The following is a 15,219-nucleotide window of genomic DNA, read 5'->3' as shown; positions in this document are numbered from 1 at the left end:
ATAGAATTTTCAAAGTGCTAAAACTTGTTATATGAAGCTGTCGACAGATGCCATATCTCCGTTAATACATTCCGTATTTCTTCGGAACGTTGAACTACTATATATGCCCGTTGTTGAATTGCCAAAATTGGAATGTCGTACAATTGATTTTAGAATACAGCGCGAGTCTGGAATTTCGTAATAAATTTTATATCAAAATATTTGATACCGTTGTGTTGGTCGTATAGTGTCATGCAACTTTATATAGCAAGCAGTATGACACATGGACTGCATAACTCTACCAACCGCTACTATATACCACCAAAGCCATAAATGGCAGAAACTGTAAATGCGAGTTTTGATTATATATCGCGGTATATGGTGGGGTGGGGTAAGATGGAACATGTTTTAAATTGTTAAAGAATTATATAACAGTAACCACGTGAGTCTGAAATAGCGTTGGTAATTGTTTAAAACACGATCTGGAAATACGGAATTTAGGCGCTAACGATATCCCATCTTACCCCACAATTAAACACGTTTTACCTGACTTATCTAGCTATAAGAACATGGCACAATGTATTACTACATGATGATTTTTTGGACACAGAATCCCCAACGGTTAAAATGAATATTTGTGACACCAAAATTTGTTTTAACAAATACATATTAAGTTACTATATAGTTTCTTTTGCGGTATAAACCTTACTATTCGACTGTATTTAGGTTTAATCTAAAATGAAACGTTTGACGAATTTCTAGTATGACTTTTATAGGGTATTTAACGTTACCGAATGTGACAGACTGGTAAATTGAAAGTCTTAACATGACTGTTACAATTACAATGCTACAAACTCTACGAACGCGATAATTCGAATACAAAACGCGTGTCTTTAATTTTGATAAACACATTGCTATAATTTTTGGATACAGCACAAAAACCAAACATGGTATACTGTGGGGTATTATAGACTATACACCGTTAACACATAATATCCCATATTTTCATTGTTCTTTTAAGTTGAACTATGCTCTATTAGAGTCATTAGGATACGGTTATAAATATTCTTAGTTTACTGGCAAGGATAAAGCGAATGAAAAAAAAGATAAAGCGAATGAAAACATGAGCCATCTTAAGGTGACTGTACACAGTATCCACTTCGCAAGCGAATTCGCATGCAAACACATTACTGAGTTCCGCATGCGGCAGCGAAATCCGGACAAAACAGACAAAACGGACGAATTCCGGATACTGTGTACAGCCACCTTTACCCCAACATTATACATTTGTTCTCTATTTATTGCACAGTGGTTTATAGCTTTAACGATAAACGTTAAGAATTTATTTGAAAAACAACGAGTAGATTTGTTATAAACAAAGTGCTGATTTGTATTTTGCAAAAAAGGATCTAAAATTTAATACTATAACGTTGATTGATAACAACACTTAACCTAAATAACTGAACTGGCGATCAATACAGTGTCATCATCAGAATCCTGCATTGCTGATTTTGTTTCCTCCAATACTGCTTCCTGCTGTTTTGAAGATATGTTGTTTTGCATTTCATGTGCAGAGTCATGGTTAATATTATTGTTTAAGGGCAAAATCGGACTATTCGTGGTACGTGTGCTTGGGTTACGTCGAATACATGGCTTCGTAACCCCGTATGGGATTTCCGATTTTGTTCGTCTTTTGTTTATCGGGGAGTCATCGTCGTCGCTGAGTTCGATCTAAAATTTAAACAATATTTTAGTTGGGGTAAGTTTGGACATGTGTTCATTCTGTTTTATATCCCGATTTAGTTGTAAACAAAGTATATTTAGAGAATTGTATAACCATATCCTTGCTACTCTAAAAAGCGTTGTTAAATGTTAAAAATACAATTGGAAAACAAAATTTGGTGGCGTTTTGGAAAGAGTGGGGATATTAAAAACACGGCCACTCACCAGTTTGTGTATACTACACTGATATATCGTATTTTTCAACAAGTTTAGATTGTATACACACTAGATGTACACTTGCGTGCGTCTGCTAAGTGTGTTATCAAGTGTTGGTGTAATGTGAGTGTGGTCGTGTTATTTTGTAAACGGGGTCTAACTCACATATACTCAAGTAAGTACTGTGGGGTAAGATGGAATATCGTGAGAGTCTATATCCCATATTTAGATTAACAACTGTCTTTTAAAGTTATGAGAATATGGTTATATAATTTAACAACATTTTGTACTACCAAACGGGACCAAGAAAGGGTTTGAAAACACCCCGTCCCATTTTATATCACCGTATTCTACATGGACGAACAATTCCCATAGTGTGGTATATGGGCCTTATAGATTTATACGTATTGCACATTTGTTTTTTTATTTTGCTTGCTTATCCATCAATTTGCTATATAGTTTAAAAGTCAAAATTTTGAATTTGACTTTTGTTTATTTTTTTTTAAATTTTACCTGCAATAACATAAGACTGTTTCGTTTCTTTCTAGCTTCCCATATTGCAGCTTCGTTTCGAATCTTGTCAACTTTACGAACACTTCCAGTCTCAGAACGTTTGAATGAAAATAAGTGAGCAGGGGATATGGCCTGCACAAAAACTTACTGATAATATAACTGGCAATAATGTATTTTACGCTAAATTACTTGGCACATAAGAACGTATAATTTATTTAGTAAAAAAATATACCGCAAATTGTTAACATATAGTAAATCCCGGTTTATCTGACTCAAATGAATAAAAGCGAATGATGACGCCAATTTATCCGCGCGTGGTCGGACAATTAACGATTGACGTTAAAGCATGGATGTAACTTACTTTATAAACGCCAAGTAAGCTTACGATTTACCAACTATTTTAACACGGTGATTGTTTTTTTTTTCTAGTTTTTTATCTTTTTTTGTATGGTATAGACGATTAGAACGACTTACCAGTGAATGAATGAACGTAACTTACTTTATCCTCGCTTGACCGAAAACGACAGTCGTTAATTAAACACAGGTGTTCTGTTTCATACACCTCGTCCCAGCTTACGAGCTATCAAGTATGTTACTTTGTTGGTGAACCCAGGGTCGCGGCATTATCGTGAGATGTGTTTGCCCAGTAATATAATAGAGGGGGGAAGACGGGACACCTATAGCGCATAATATACGAATATCCTGATCGTATATTAATCTTTTAAACAATTACCAACGGTCTATGGGAGTCGTGGGTATGCGGTTTTATAATTTTTTTAATGTTCTTTGTTTACTGTCAGATGGAATGTGAAAATAGAAAGAAAAGGCGTCCCGTCCCCCCCACTCTACTATTATATGGTAATGTATCGTGCTACCAGACACAATGATGAAAATTATATGGTAAATATATCGTGATATCAGAATAAACTGTCCCACATTGTGCAAAGAGAGATTTCTAATTGTCAAACCACCTTTTCAATTTTGGAAAGAGTTGGAGTATTTTTGTGTTCCGGCGTCTCCGGTTGCTGCTTTTGGTGTTTCGGGGATTCAGTTCTAGAGTCGAGAAACTTGCTCTGTATGAAACATGGTGTCTTTAATTGTATTATAAATTTACGCATGATAAACAAGTCCAGTTCCATGCACCGCTAAACAATAGATGGTTTGATGTTTGCGTATCAACCGAAAGTTAAATAAACTCAACAAGTTTTTTTTTTATGAACGCATTTACACCGAGCTGAATTGAGTTCAATTTTACAACGTGCAAACTGAAATAATGTGTAAACAATAAACATGCAAGTTGAACTTTATGAACAAAACAGTATAAAATATGCATTAAATACAGTATATACTATATATAGATCACTCTTGGCAGCAGCAAAATGCGCTGTATAGGCTCACACAAACAAATTTATAATACCGGCTACCCATGGTGTTACATTTGTTGACCAAACTTTGCAATGTCTTCGACTTGAATCACGTTCCTACAGTCAATGGTGTGACGTTAGTTAGCCATGCGTTGTAAAAGAAAAGGTGAATCAGCTGTTACGAATGGTTGGGCGAGCGAAACGTATATACGACCAGAGCGATTTTAAACAAATTTGCTTTAACGAAATTCGTTTGAATATCATGCATTTTTGTGTACTTTTTTGCGAATTGTAAATGAAACATGTATATAAACAACACCGAACAAAAACAGAACTGAGTTAGAAATGAAAAACTTATGTTATGTAGAACAGAATGATCGTTTGTTCATGTAAATTTGTAAAATCATATATTAACTAATAGTACTGTGGGATAAGTTAAGATATACCATTAGCACCTAAAAACGCATATTTCCTAATTCTAAACAATTAACATCACTGTTTTAGGGTCCCGAGGCCACGGTTAAATAATTCTGTACAAATTCTTTGTTTCCTACCATATTGGACGGGAAAAGATAATTAAAGTATGTCCTATCTTACCCCACCCTACTATATAACAAAGAGTTATCAACAACCAGGAAGCAGTTAACCAGTTACACGTTCCTATAGTAGACTGTCGAAGCTACCGGTATTGTTAAAGGGTTGCGAACTTTATGTATTGTTTATCACCGCTATTGTGTATACGTGTTGTTATATTCTTACTGTTAAAAATATCCAGTGAGTTACCTAGTTTGAGTCACTGCATACCTGATTCATTTCAGCAGCCGAGTTTTGCTTTGCTGTATGAATAATAGCACCTGGGCTGCTCCGCCGTGTTTGAAATTTGTTGCCAGAATTCGGTGTAGGGGTGGTTGGTATAGACTTCTTTCGGGATCTGTAGGCATTTACCATTTATTTACACTTTAGATAAATTTACCTTATCGTACGCGTACGATTTTTTAAGTCGTTAAGATATTACCAATCATTATGTAATTTAAAACATATGGGTCCTTATATTCTACACAGACACCGTTAAGGTTCTCTATTTATGCCATTTGTGTGTATAAAAAAAACACGTTTAATTTAGTCTATATAGATACTACTTGTATAAAATAGTTAGATTACTTGTAAAAGGTATCGGATTGCGAGCCGTGTAGAGCAGTAGAAGTGATTCGGTTTGGTCGTTTGCAACGGAACACGAGAATAAACAGATTGCGGTAACCCCTCCTAAACACGGGGTTCATGGCTCCGTAGATTACGAAGTTTACAGCAGAGTTACTCAAGCCTAACCAACCACATGCCTGTCACAAAATAAACTGCATTAAGCTGAAAATTGCATAAAACTAATGGAACGGTTCAACAGTATGTAGTGTAGAAAAGGCACCAGTGTGGTGGTTTAAAGTAAATGGTATGGTATAGGGTGGAGGGAGACGGGACACCTTTAGCACATAATATTCAAATATCCTGATCGTGTTTCAAACAACTAACAACGGTCTATGCAAGTCGTCAGGATACGGTTTAATAGTGCTTTGATTTTTTTGGGGTTTACTTCCAAATGAAAAGATGTCCCATCTCCCCCCACCCTACTTTGTATATAGCGCTTGTTTCATTTAAACGTTTGTGCATCCTGTCTGGATTCGTTTTTGTTTCAAATTTACACGTTGCATTTACTATGTTATATATACATACATACCTTCTTTGCCAACGGAGGTACGCCGACTGGATCTATCAACACACAAAGTCCATAGGGCAACCAACAGACGCAAAAGAATGCAACAGTAGTTGCCAATGTTTGTAAAAGATTCCTTTCCTTTCTAACCGACCTCCGATGCTGCTCGTTGCTCTGGAACGCGGAGTTTCCCATGCTTAAGCTACGAACCCATCTGCCACTGCTGCGTACGGTCCTGAAATATAAAAACCTTCAGTAATTTTTTAATACACTCTACGAATATATAGTGGGTTGGGGAAATTGAGCACTTATTAGGCGATTTTTTACATCGATTTTTAATATTAAGTAACATCAGGTGGCTTTGACCTAGCATTTGCATAGTTAGAATACTGTCGAATAATCATGTATCAGTTTTATGTGTTTATTATCAAATAGGGTGTCGTAAAAGAAAATTGTCCCGTACTACCCCCACGTCTCACTTTATCCTCATCTACTATAAAAACCTTGACTGCATATTTTATAAACAATCCTAGCACTTTAGCTTTTCTGAAGACCGTTGCCAATTCTAATGACGGTCTAGAAAATTGCCACCGCTATATTTTCCTGAATTTTAAACAAATTGCACCCGTTACAAAAGAATATATATGAAAATATGAATAAAATATTTGCGCAACTTCACTGTGCTATATATTCTTTATAGCCCACGCACTTTTACAATTTCAAAGCGGTTAGAGTAGGCTACCACCGCTGGGCGTAAGTGCTGGGCTAGCCTCCCAAAAACATTGACCCGTATAAAGTTACATTCGTGGTAACTGGAAATAAGTGGGCACGAGGTGTATGTAACAGAACACCTTTGGTATAACAGAACACCTTTGGTATGCTTCTATACCGGTATGCCAAGATAAAACGTTTATTCGATTCATCTGTTTTGGATCATGTCAGTTATCGTTAGACAGCAAGGAAAGATAAAATATCGACCACATAGTGTCGGTGGTTAAACTGAAGCGAAACACGCGCATGGTTCATGGTAAAAGATTTCCATTAAACTAACTCCTAAGAAGATTGTCAAGTTTCTTTTCCCGCTGAGTTGTTCTTCTGAGGAGTTAGCTCAATATACACGCGGTTTATGGATATTTGTTTCAAAATACTATTTTTGTCAAATATAATGATTTTTAGTTATCACGTTGTCATTTGTTTTTTTTAACGTCGACAGTTTTTCCTCTGCAGATTCGAACGTTAGCTTTTCAAGTCGGATGGTATTTGGTTTGGCATATAGTGCCTTAAAATTTAAATACCATTTGTTGATATAGAAAGGGCGCTCATTAAAAAGCCATAAGGCAATTTATCCTTGGTTTGCGGTCGTGGTTCCTTACAATGTTTTATCTTATACAATATTAATGATTTAGCGAGTGTCGATATATAAACATAAACCGGATAATTACTCAGTTTTTTAACCGCTTATAAAAAACTTGGAAACTTGGGATCGATTAAGAAGTCTATTAGTCCGATTACGCGTGGAGAAATCCATATACTTAGTGTATTGATTACCGTTGTAACTTTTAACCTAATTCATTGTGGTAGGTTTAATTGCGTATATACGACATGTTATTCTACATTGAAACCAAACTTTTATGTGTCTGCATTCGTGTTTTTGTTTGTTTTGCTGAAAGACGTGTGGGTTATTTTTGTCATTCGTGTTTTTGTTTGCGTCTATGAATTTGTTTTAAACCATCGGGCTGCCGGAAAATCGGGGCGTATTATACGGTATCCCATCTTACTCCTTAGTATTATATAGCAGATGTAGTTTTAATTACTTTTTTCGATATAAGTTATGGCTTCCAAGTGAACTGTTACATATACGCCCACCACTATACCGACTGATAAAATCCAGGTTCCGCCTACATTTACGTATAACACCGGCACTATAAATGGCATGCGTGGGTAAATTTGATTTTCCTTGATTATGGATTAGGGTCGTCAAATTATTTTCCTTCTCTTTTGTAGATCCAATTACAAGTTTTAGAATCGTTATATGCTGGTGTAATTTTCCCAAGACAGGAACTTGGTCGCCAATTTTAATCGAATAAACTTTGTGTGCATTTAATCGATTATATAATTGAAACGAATACGTCTATGGTGGAAATAAGACCAAACATTCAAATTGACTATAAAAGCCAATGCAAACTTCAAATATTTATATACTCACATGAACAGCTTCCAGTAGCATAGCGCTATAACGATAACTGGGAGGACGATTGCTCCAACCGTTATGAAAATCGTAAATGACCTTGAGTAGGTGTCATCCCATGAACATACCATTATTTTTTCATCGTAGCTAAAAATTATAAAAAATTAATTGAAAATTAAATATTAAATACATTAGATGCCATCACTCAAACAATAAAGCCAGACTTTATCATAACATAAGTTTACGGAAATTTCGAACTTTCCTTGGTGTTTTGTTATCCCGTTGTATTTATTTGTTCATCGCATAAGCGAAATCGATTATCAGCAGACTTGCCTTGCTTGTAGCTTAAGTGAAAACAAATTCTAAGAACTGTGACGCAAATTATCGACATATGCCTGGCGGTTCTCCATGGGTTTTACCAGTTATATGTAACCCGTGGCAAGATTTGTAATATTTTTGCGCTCACAAGGTTGAGTAATTTGGGATTGTTTTTAAAACCACACTAATTTTGTCGTCAGTAAATAGTTGATTAAAATTTTGTATTGGGTTGGAAAAGATAGGACATTTTTCATTCCCTTTTTTTCATTTGTAAAAACAAAGACGATGCAAAGTTTTTTTTAATCATATGAGTTGTTTTATTTCCCACCACATTATGTTTTAAACATCTTTTCACTTTCACGTAAAATCTTGTATAGTGGGGGGGGGGGAGGAGATGGGACACTTTTAGCACGAAATATATAAATATCCTGATCGTGTTTTAAACAATTAACAATGGTCTATGAAAGTCGCGAGGACAAGGTTTTATAATTCCTAGAATGTTTTTTGTTTGCTACCAAAATGTACGAGAAAATAGAATGAAAAGGTGTCCCATCTTCCCCCATCCTACTATATATATTTTAAACAAGTCTTGCACTACTGGCCTTGCGACTAACACAACAAGAATATATTGACGCGTTTATTGGTTTATAAGTTTGTGCATCAGTGTAAGTGTACGCGGGATACACGAGCTATTGGAAAGGGTTCTGTGAATAGTATAAGCGATGACGTTTACATTTCCATTGGAGTATACGGAAGTGAACGTTTTAAAAGGGAGGAAGCTATGGTGACGCATAATGTTTACATTCATTTGTTTCATGCAAAGAAAATTCCAACTTATACTCCAAGCTATACAAACAAAAACAATGCGGTTGATGTAGTACAGTTCTGTACCTTATATAAAAGCCGTACATGTAGAATAATTTTTTAGCAACAAACACTGCGTCTTAAAACGTAGATCTATTTAAAGTACATGCTGATTCAAGCACTAAAAATCTCGCGAAAATTTCCCATATATGGCTCGGATTAAATAACGTCTACTTCAGTGTATGTACTCACCCAATCCTTCCCCATCCGATCAGAGATGGCATACTAAGCAGGTTGGACCAAACCCACGTCGCTATCATCATCAAATAAACTCGCTTTCGAGTAAAATTCTGAGTGTACGTTTTGCTGCGCACGACCGCCCAAAACCTTAAAAATAAAAAACAAATTAAAATTACAGAATCGTTTACCGTCAAGTTAGGTTTTCATAAGTTTAACTTGAACGTATAAAAGTTTGCAGTCTTTATTCATTTTCCTCATTTGACAGCAAATACCATGCCTGCGTTTATACACGGCTTGGTGTATTTTAGTGAAGCTATTTAACTTGTTCCCTAATCATTCTTTGTCTGTTTTGCGTATATGCGTCGTGGTCGTAGTATTGTTTTTTTTTGTGGCGTTAGCTTTTTACAGTTGTATTTTTCTAGTTTATAAAAAAGACACGAATTAAAAAGAAATTAATAACAAAAGTGTGTCATTCTTAATACGGTATGACCGAATTGTACTCGATTTTATTTTTAAAAAAGGTCTATGTAACCTGCAACGTTTAATCTCAAGCCTCGCTTTTTAACGAGTGGCCTTGCTTTTGAAAAGTGCATTTACAAAATAATATATTTGCGGCTTTTGACTATAGCGTTTTTTTTTTACTTTTTGCTCGTTGGAAATAAAAATAAAAAACAGAAGCATGTTTTGCGTTCCAATTAAGCGCGTTGTTATTTTACCATGCAAGACTTACCACTTCAAGAAGAATGTCGGTAAAAGTAGCCCAGTAGTTAAAAAACGTTACAGTTAATAAAATACTGCGGTTTGTGCAAGAAACACAGAATTTAAAAAAAGGGTTGATTTCGATTTATTGGCATTCGTTAAATTAAATCACACGCACTGTCCGTTGCAATTCTCTTCTAATTACTCAGATGTCACTTTTCGTTTCCTCGACCCGGAGTACAAGTGCGTATACTTGCTGAAAGAACCAAACTACTGGTCACTAATACCCAAGGGGAATATATATACGCTTAACATTTGCAGCATTATGTTGCATGTACACTTGTTGGAATTAATCCAAATCAAATTATCGGACCAGGCATCTAATTATCTCTGACATGTACTTCGCTGGTATGTGTGGATGCAAATGCCGATATTCTGATGACATTTTGTCAGCTAATAATAAAAGTATAATAGGGTCGAGGAAGTTAAGACACCTTTAGCACATATTATCCAAAAATCCTAATCGGGTTTTAAACAATTAAAACGGTCTATGGGAGTCGTGAGTATATGGTTTAATAATTCTTTAAAGCGTCTTTGTTTACTACCAAATGTGACGAGAAAATATTATGAAAAGGTGTCCCATCCCACCCTAGGCTAATATATATTGCTTAGTACGTATGTGTAATAGCTATTCACGTTTTTGCACTATACAAAACGTATTTCGGTAACACGCTAGTTAAAAATGTTCTATATCGGTTTTATTTCTTCATTATATTACGTCACTAGCGGCATGAAATTTCTCAAATATTCGGGTACAGTCGCCAAATAACATGCGGGGAAACATAAGCGTGCGTGAGATCACTACATGTTTGTGAATAAACTGAAAATGATTAGGAAAACCAGCGTCATATCAGTTTATTATAAATACTAAAGAATCCTAAATGCTACAGACATGATCAGTTACATACACTTAGATGACGCTTAGCATGGCATTTACTATGCTTGCATTGACCGCGCGGACTGGGCCAACGTACTATATCTCAAGCTTATTTTTGTATATGAGCGTTGCGTGTATGGTGTACCTTACGCAAATGATTCATAATGTGCCAATTGCGGGTTAATGTTCACGTTTCTGCGCCTCCCATTTTTAAGGGGCGGATATGTACCGTGTAAACGCACGGTATACGTGCTATGACGATTTTTGCTGAAATTTGTAATCTGATATGTGTAAGCTTTTCACACGCTGACCTGAGCCGTTACGGTAGAATACATGGTAACTTGGCCTGTTGTCGTTAAGTACCAGCTGTAGTCGTCAATGTATGGTAACGTGTAATTTATACGTACATATTTAAAGTCATTCTATATTCAAAACATATATTCCAGTTTTAAAATAGCGCCATGAGTATAACGTGTCCATTATTACTACAGCTGAAATATATATTACATGTGTGAATCCCAAAATACGACAATATTTACCTGTTTATGGCGATTACTGTCAGGTTACTTAGCGAACATGTACATGTGACTGTCACGGTATAACCGACAATTGTACAAGCTATTGGTGGCAAGGCATTGGCAGATTGTATTACGTTGATCATAACCGTAGGCACCACAAAACCAGTAACCTGTACTCGAAAGATAAATTAGATTTAATATTAGATAAAGACCTGTCGATACACGATGTACAGTACCAACTAAAATAGATAAACGATAACTTATTGGGCTGGAAACTGTAAATTGTTCACGTAACCATACGTTCCCTTAAAATAATAGGTTGTATTCAAAAAGCAAACACCTTTAAGCCTGAGCTAAACCATGGACGCGTGTTTATGGGGTCAGTGCTATACATCAAACGTATACTCCTATTAGTAACTGCCGATTAGCAGCTTTTAGGTAGAGTGTTACGTCAAACATTGTTACGCAACAGGAGTTCACTATTATGTCACGTCAGTTGCGCACGGCTGAGCAACAACCGAACAAAGTACTTTATAAGTTATCACTTATTCCCTGGTTGCTATATCCACAAAAACTGTTTATTTTACACACGACTTGTTTATGCACTCGGTATAGGAAACCTATATGTTAGATAAACATAGAAGACTCACCAGCAGATCAGCTATAGCTAAGTTAATTACAAATATGTTGCCATGGGAATGCACTCGGTTTTCGAGTGTTATTGAAAATATAACAACAAGATTTCCAACTGATCCTAAAACGCATAAGATCGTCAGGTAGATCAACTCTACTACTTGAACGGCTCCAATCTCTGCATTTAATTTCGTGCCTTCCGTTACGTTGGAAAGTTGAGTTGGGGAAAATTCGGTGGTCAGGTTAAAACTCATGATTAACTTAACCTTATTTACAAACCACCTGAAAAACAAATGCAATGTCATTATACCACAACACAGGATTCGCCCTAAACTAAACTAACGCGACACAGAAACGGCGAGTACGAGTAGCAAGATTTCTTCCCCGTTTTACAGCTTTGATTTTATTTTTTTTTTTATTCTACTATAGCATGACCAAGTGCATTGGATATACTTCCGCTAAATAAATAATACGTTACACGGCTTGGCTGAATTAGCATGCTGTATCAAACGGATTTTAGGAAAGCCATGAACCTCAGAACTAATGGAAAAAAGGCTATTTGTCACGTAGACAATTTTCGTATACGTTTGTATTCGCTTCAGTGGTCGGTTAGTTGACGCTCTTGGCCATTCGTGATAATTGTACAAGGCCAAGCTGACCTGACGTAAATATTTTCGACACTCTGCTGACACTTCGTAGTCCTTGAAAATAAACGTAGCTCGCGGCAACTCAATTAAATTAAAGCGTTCTTGGACCGATAAGCATAAACGTAAATCATAAATCATACAGTCTAATGAGGCTTACAAGACAGACACTGATGCTGTGCTTGTTACACTAACACGACACGAAAACAGTCTTGCTTGATGCACAATTTGTTTTCGTGTATGCTGTCACCAAACTGCTGCCAGAGAAAACACCCGGCGATTGCGCAACTTGTATTTTTAGATCAAGTTTTCCCTTCCTCGACGGTAAGTATACCGCGCACCAGCCACGGTTTAAAAACACATTTTTCAATTCCAGCTACTAAAACTGCGGGCACCTAATTACATATCGAATCTCATACGACAATCACCTTTAAATTTCAAATAATACCTATATAAAGGAATGATCGAACGAAACGCGATTAAAATCGAGTAAATTCTGCCTGTATTCTATTTAATAAACATCCGCACATGTATGTTAACCAAGTCCGCAACAGTGATTTACGTTATCCTGTTGTGAACAAAGTATATTCACTATGTGTAGTATTCTCTGATTCATAATCATTTCCTTTACCAGGTAACACGGTAGTGATGCTAACATCCCAATAACAAATTGGGTTACCTTATCAAAACATTTAGCTGCACAACTCTTACCACGGGCTTTGGGCTTTTACTGAACCAAAGCAATTTAATTTGTCACTTTTTGACCTCGATGTGGAACGTATAACGAGTAAGGCACGACCTCTTCATAACCAACATAATTTCTGACTCATCGATAACCATAAGCTGACTACAGCGCCAACTTTGCAGAACGTTGCACAAAAATTAAATACAAACGCCTTTTATCCACGTAACCTGGTTCACTGAATATTTTTACCTACGCATGCAACGCTCTCTGGCGACCATCTAATTCTCCCAACCTAACAAGGCTTATATTTTGTTGTTGAATTTCCAACAATTTTTTGTCGCAAGCGCAAACGACAGTATATATGATCCACTTCCAAATGCTAACATTGCGAACCGCCTATGTATTGATCCAACTCCAGGATCCGATTGATAATATTGTCGCTGTATTAATTAAACAACACATCGAAACCAGCGCATAGTTTCGCTGTGCTGTGCTGTTTAGTTAATACAGCGACAGTGTTATCCAAGCAACTCCTAAACTTTCCTATGAGCGCATGTCGAATAGTAGGGCTTATACTCAGTTCAAGGAAATGCATAAAAGGCCTCAAATTATACAATCGAGGTATCTCGTGGCAACCAGGATGTGAGCTGAGATATTTGTTTGCGACGTTTGCGGAAATAACGAGACTATGTCGACCGCATATTAAACGATTCAGTTTTGTATTTTATAAAGCTGAATTCAACTTATTGGAACTAAATACAACATAAAACCTTTGTGCATAAAAAGTTTCGCTACGGTTATTTACCCCGTAAATATTCTTTGCTTACAACCAAATGGTACGTAAAATGAAAACAAAAACATGTTTCATCTTACCCCACCCTAAACTATATCGTATCTTCATATTTAGTGGGGTGGGTGAAGATGGGACACCTTTAGCGCAGAATATCCAAGTATCCTGATCCTGTTTTAAACAATTAACAACAGTCTATGGTAGTCCTGAGGATACGGTTTTATAATTATTTGAATGTTCTTTGTTTACTACTGCGTCCGGCGCCGTGGCGTAGTGGTTAGCGCGCCTGCCTGTAACCATTAGGTAATGGATTCAAGGCCTGTCGCTGCTACCATTGTGGGCGTATGTGTCCTTGGGCAAGACACTTAACGACAATTGCTCCAACCCAGTGGTCACTAATGGGTTGTCAAAATTATCAGCCATACAAAAAATAAATAAAAAAATCCCCCAAAAAAATAATCACCCACAAAGTAACATACAAGGTAACTCGTAAGCTGGCTCGAGGTGTTAAACCTGTGTGATAACGACTGTCGTTTTCCGGCCACGCGAGGATAAGTAAGTTACATTCATTCATTCATTACTGCCAAATGGGACGAGAAGCAATTGTTACATTGGTTAAAATTGGGCAAATGGGAATTCGTTGTTGTTGTCAGTCTTATTTGTTGTCATCAATTATAATCTCAAATATATCGATAATACGAAGTATAAATTCCAAGAAATCGACATCCGGATTAAATATATTCTAAGTATGACTCGTAGGACTTAGAATAGTATAGTTATCGATTGGTTGTGTTAAAGTAAGGTGCTGTATGCGACACTATATCGTGCTAGGTTGTGTTTTTTTACGATAGAAGACGAACTTCGGTTGAATTTATCTTAAAGTATTTCTACATTTCGCTACCTCAGCCACACTCGGTCTCCATGCAATTTAAAGGCGCAAATCCAAAGCTGACAAAGCAAGGGGATTAAGGCGGGGCTTAGTGGTTTGGGGAGAAAATAGAGCGGTGAGAAAAAGTGCTATATTGGTTTGGAATTACGGGGTAAAAAATGTCGGCTTTGATTTTACAGCTTTGAATAAGCTTAAAATGGGTCTACTCGAATCATAGGTTAAGTATGGCACAGTGGTTATAAAGGCTCATCGCCTCTAAACCAGACGATACACGGGTCGGAGATTCTCGGCAGTTGTTAAGTGCTGTCCGTGGCAAAGACATTTAAACGACAATTGATTAAACCTAGCAGTGGTTCTTATGGATTGTCCAAATTG

The 15,219-nt window shown here is 36.5% G+C and overlaps 1 protein-coding gene across 2 annotated transcripts; it reads right to left on the bottom strand.

Moving 5' to 3' along the window:
* Positions 1-850: 850 nt before the first annotated feature.
* On the bottom strand, positions 851-12,156 carry LOC149736377 (5-hydroxytryptamine receptor 5A-like). Of its 2 annotated transcripts, XM_089876799.1 has the most exons (11): positions 11,854-12,156; positions 11,225-11,373; positions 9,062-9,196; positions 7,706-7,834; positions 5,524-5,734; positions 4,956-5,131; positions 4,599-4,725; positions 3,855-3,911; positions 3,402-3,503; positions 2,431-2,562; positions 851-1,710 (listed from the first exon to the last, which is right to left on the bottom strand). In XM_089876799.1, exons 1-11 carry the CDS (start codon positions 12,139-12,141, stop codon positions 1,432-1,434), a joined length of 1,785 nt encoding a protein of 594 aa, XP_089732925.1. In that variant the 5' UTR covers positions 12,142-12,156; the 3' UTR covers positions 851-1,431. The 2 variants fall into 2 exon arrangements, with proteins under 2 accessions (XP_089732925.1, XP_089732926.1); XM_089876800.1 differs by lacking the exon at positions 3,855-3,911.
* Between the last annotated feature and the right edge of the window lie 3,063 nt (positions 12,157-15,219).

The sequence above is a fragment of the Ciona robusta genome, chromosome 4 (assembly GCF_009617815.1).
Source record: "Ciona robusta chromosome 4, ASM961781v2".
Classification (NCBI taxonomy): Eukaryota; Metazoa; Chordata; class Ascidiacea; order Phlebobranchia; family Cionidae; genus Ciona; species Ciona robusta.
This window is presented reverse-complemented; position numbering and strand designations above follow the sequence as displayed.

Coding starts and splice junctions, on each gene's coding strand:
- LOC149736377 (XM_089876799.1), bottom strand. CDS start 12,141: ATGACATTGCATTTGTTTTTCAGGTGGTTTGTAAATAAGGTTAAGTTA. Junction 9,197..11,224: donor ACAGTAATCGCCATAAACAG/GTAAATATTGTC, acceptor TTTATTTTTAAG/GTTTTGGGCGGTCGTGCGCA. Junction 7,835..9,061: donor ATCGGATGGGGAAGGATTGG/GTGAGTACATAC, acceptor TATAATTTTTAG/CTACGATGAAAAAATAATGG.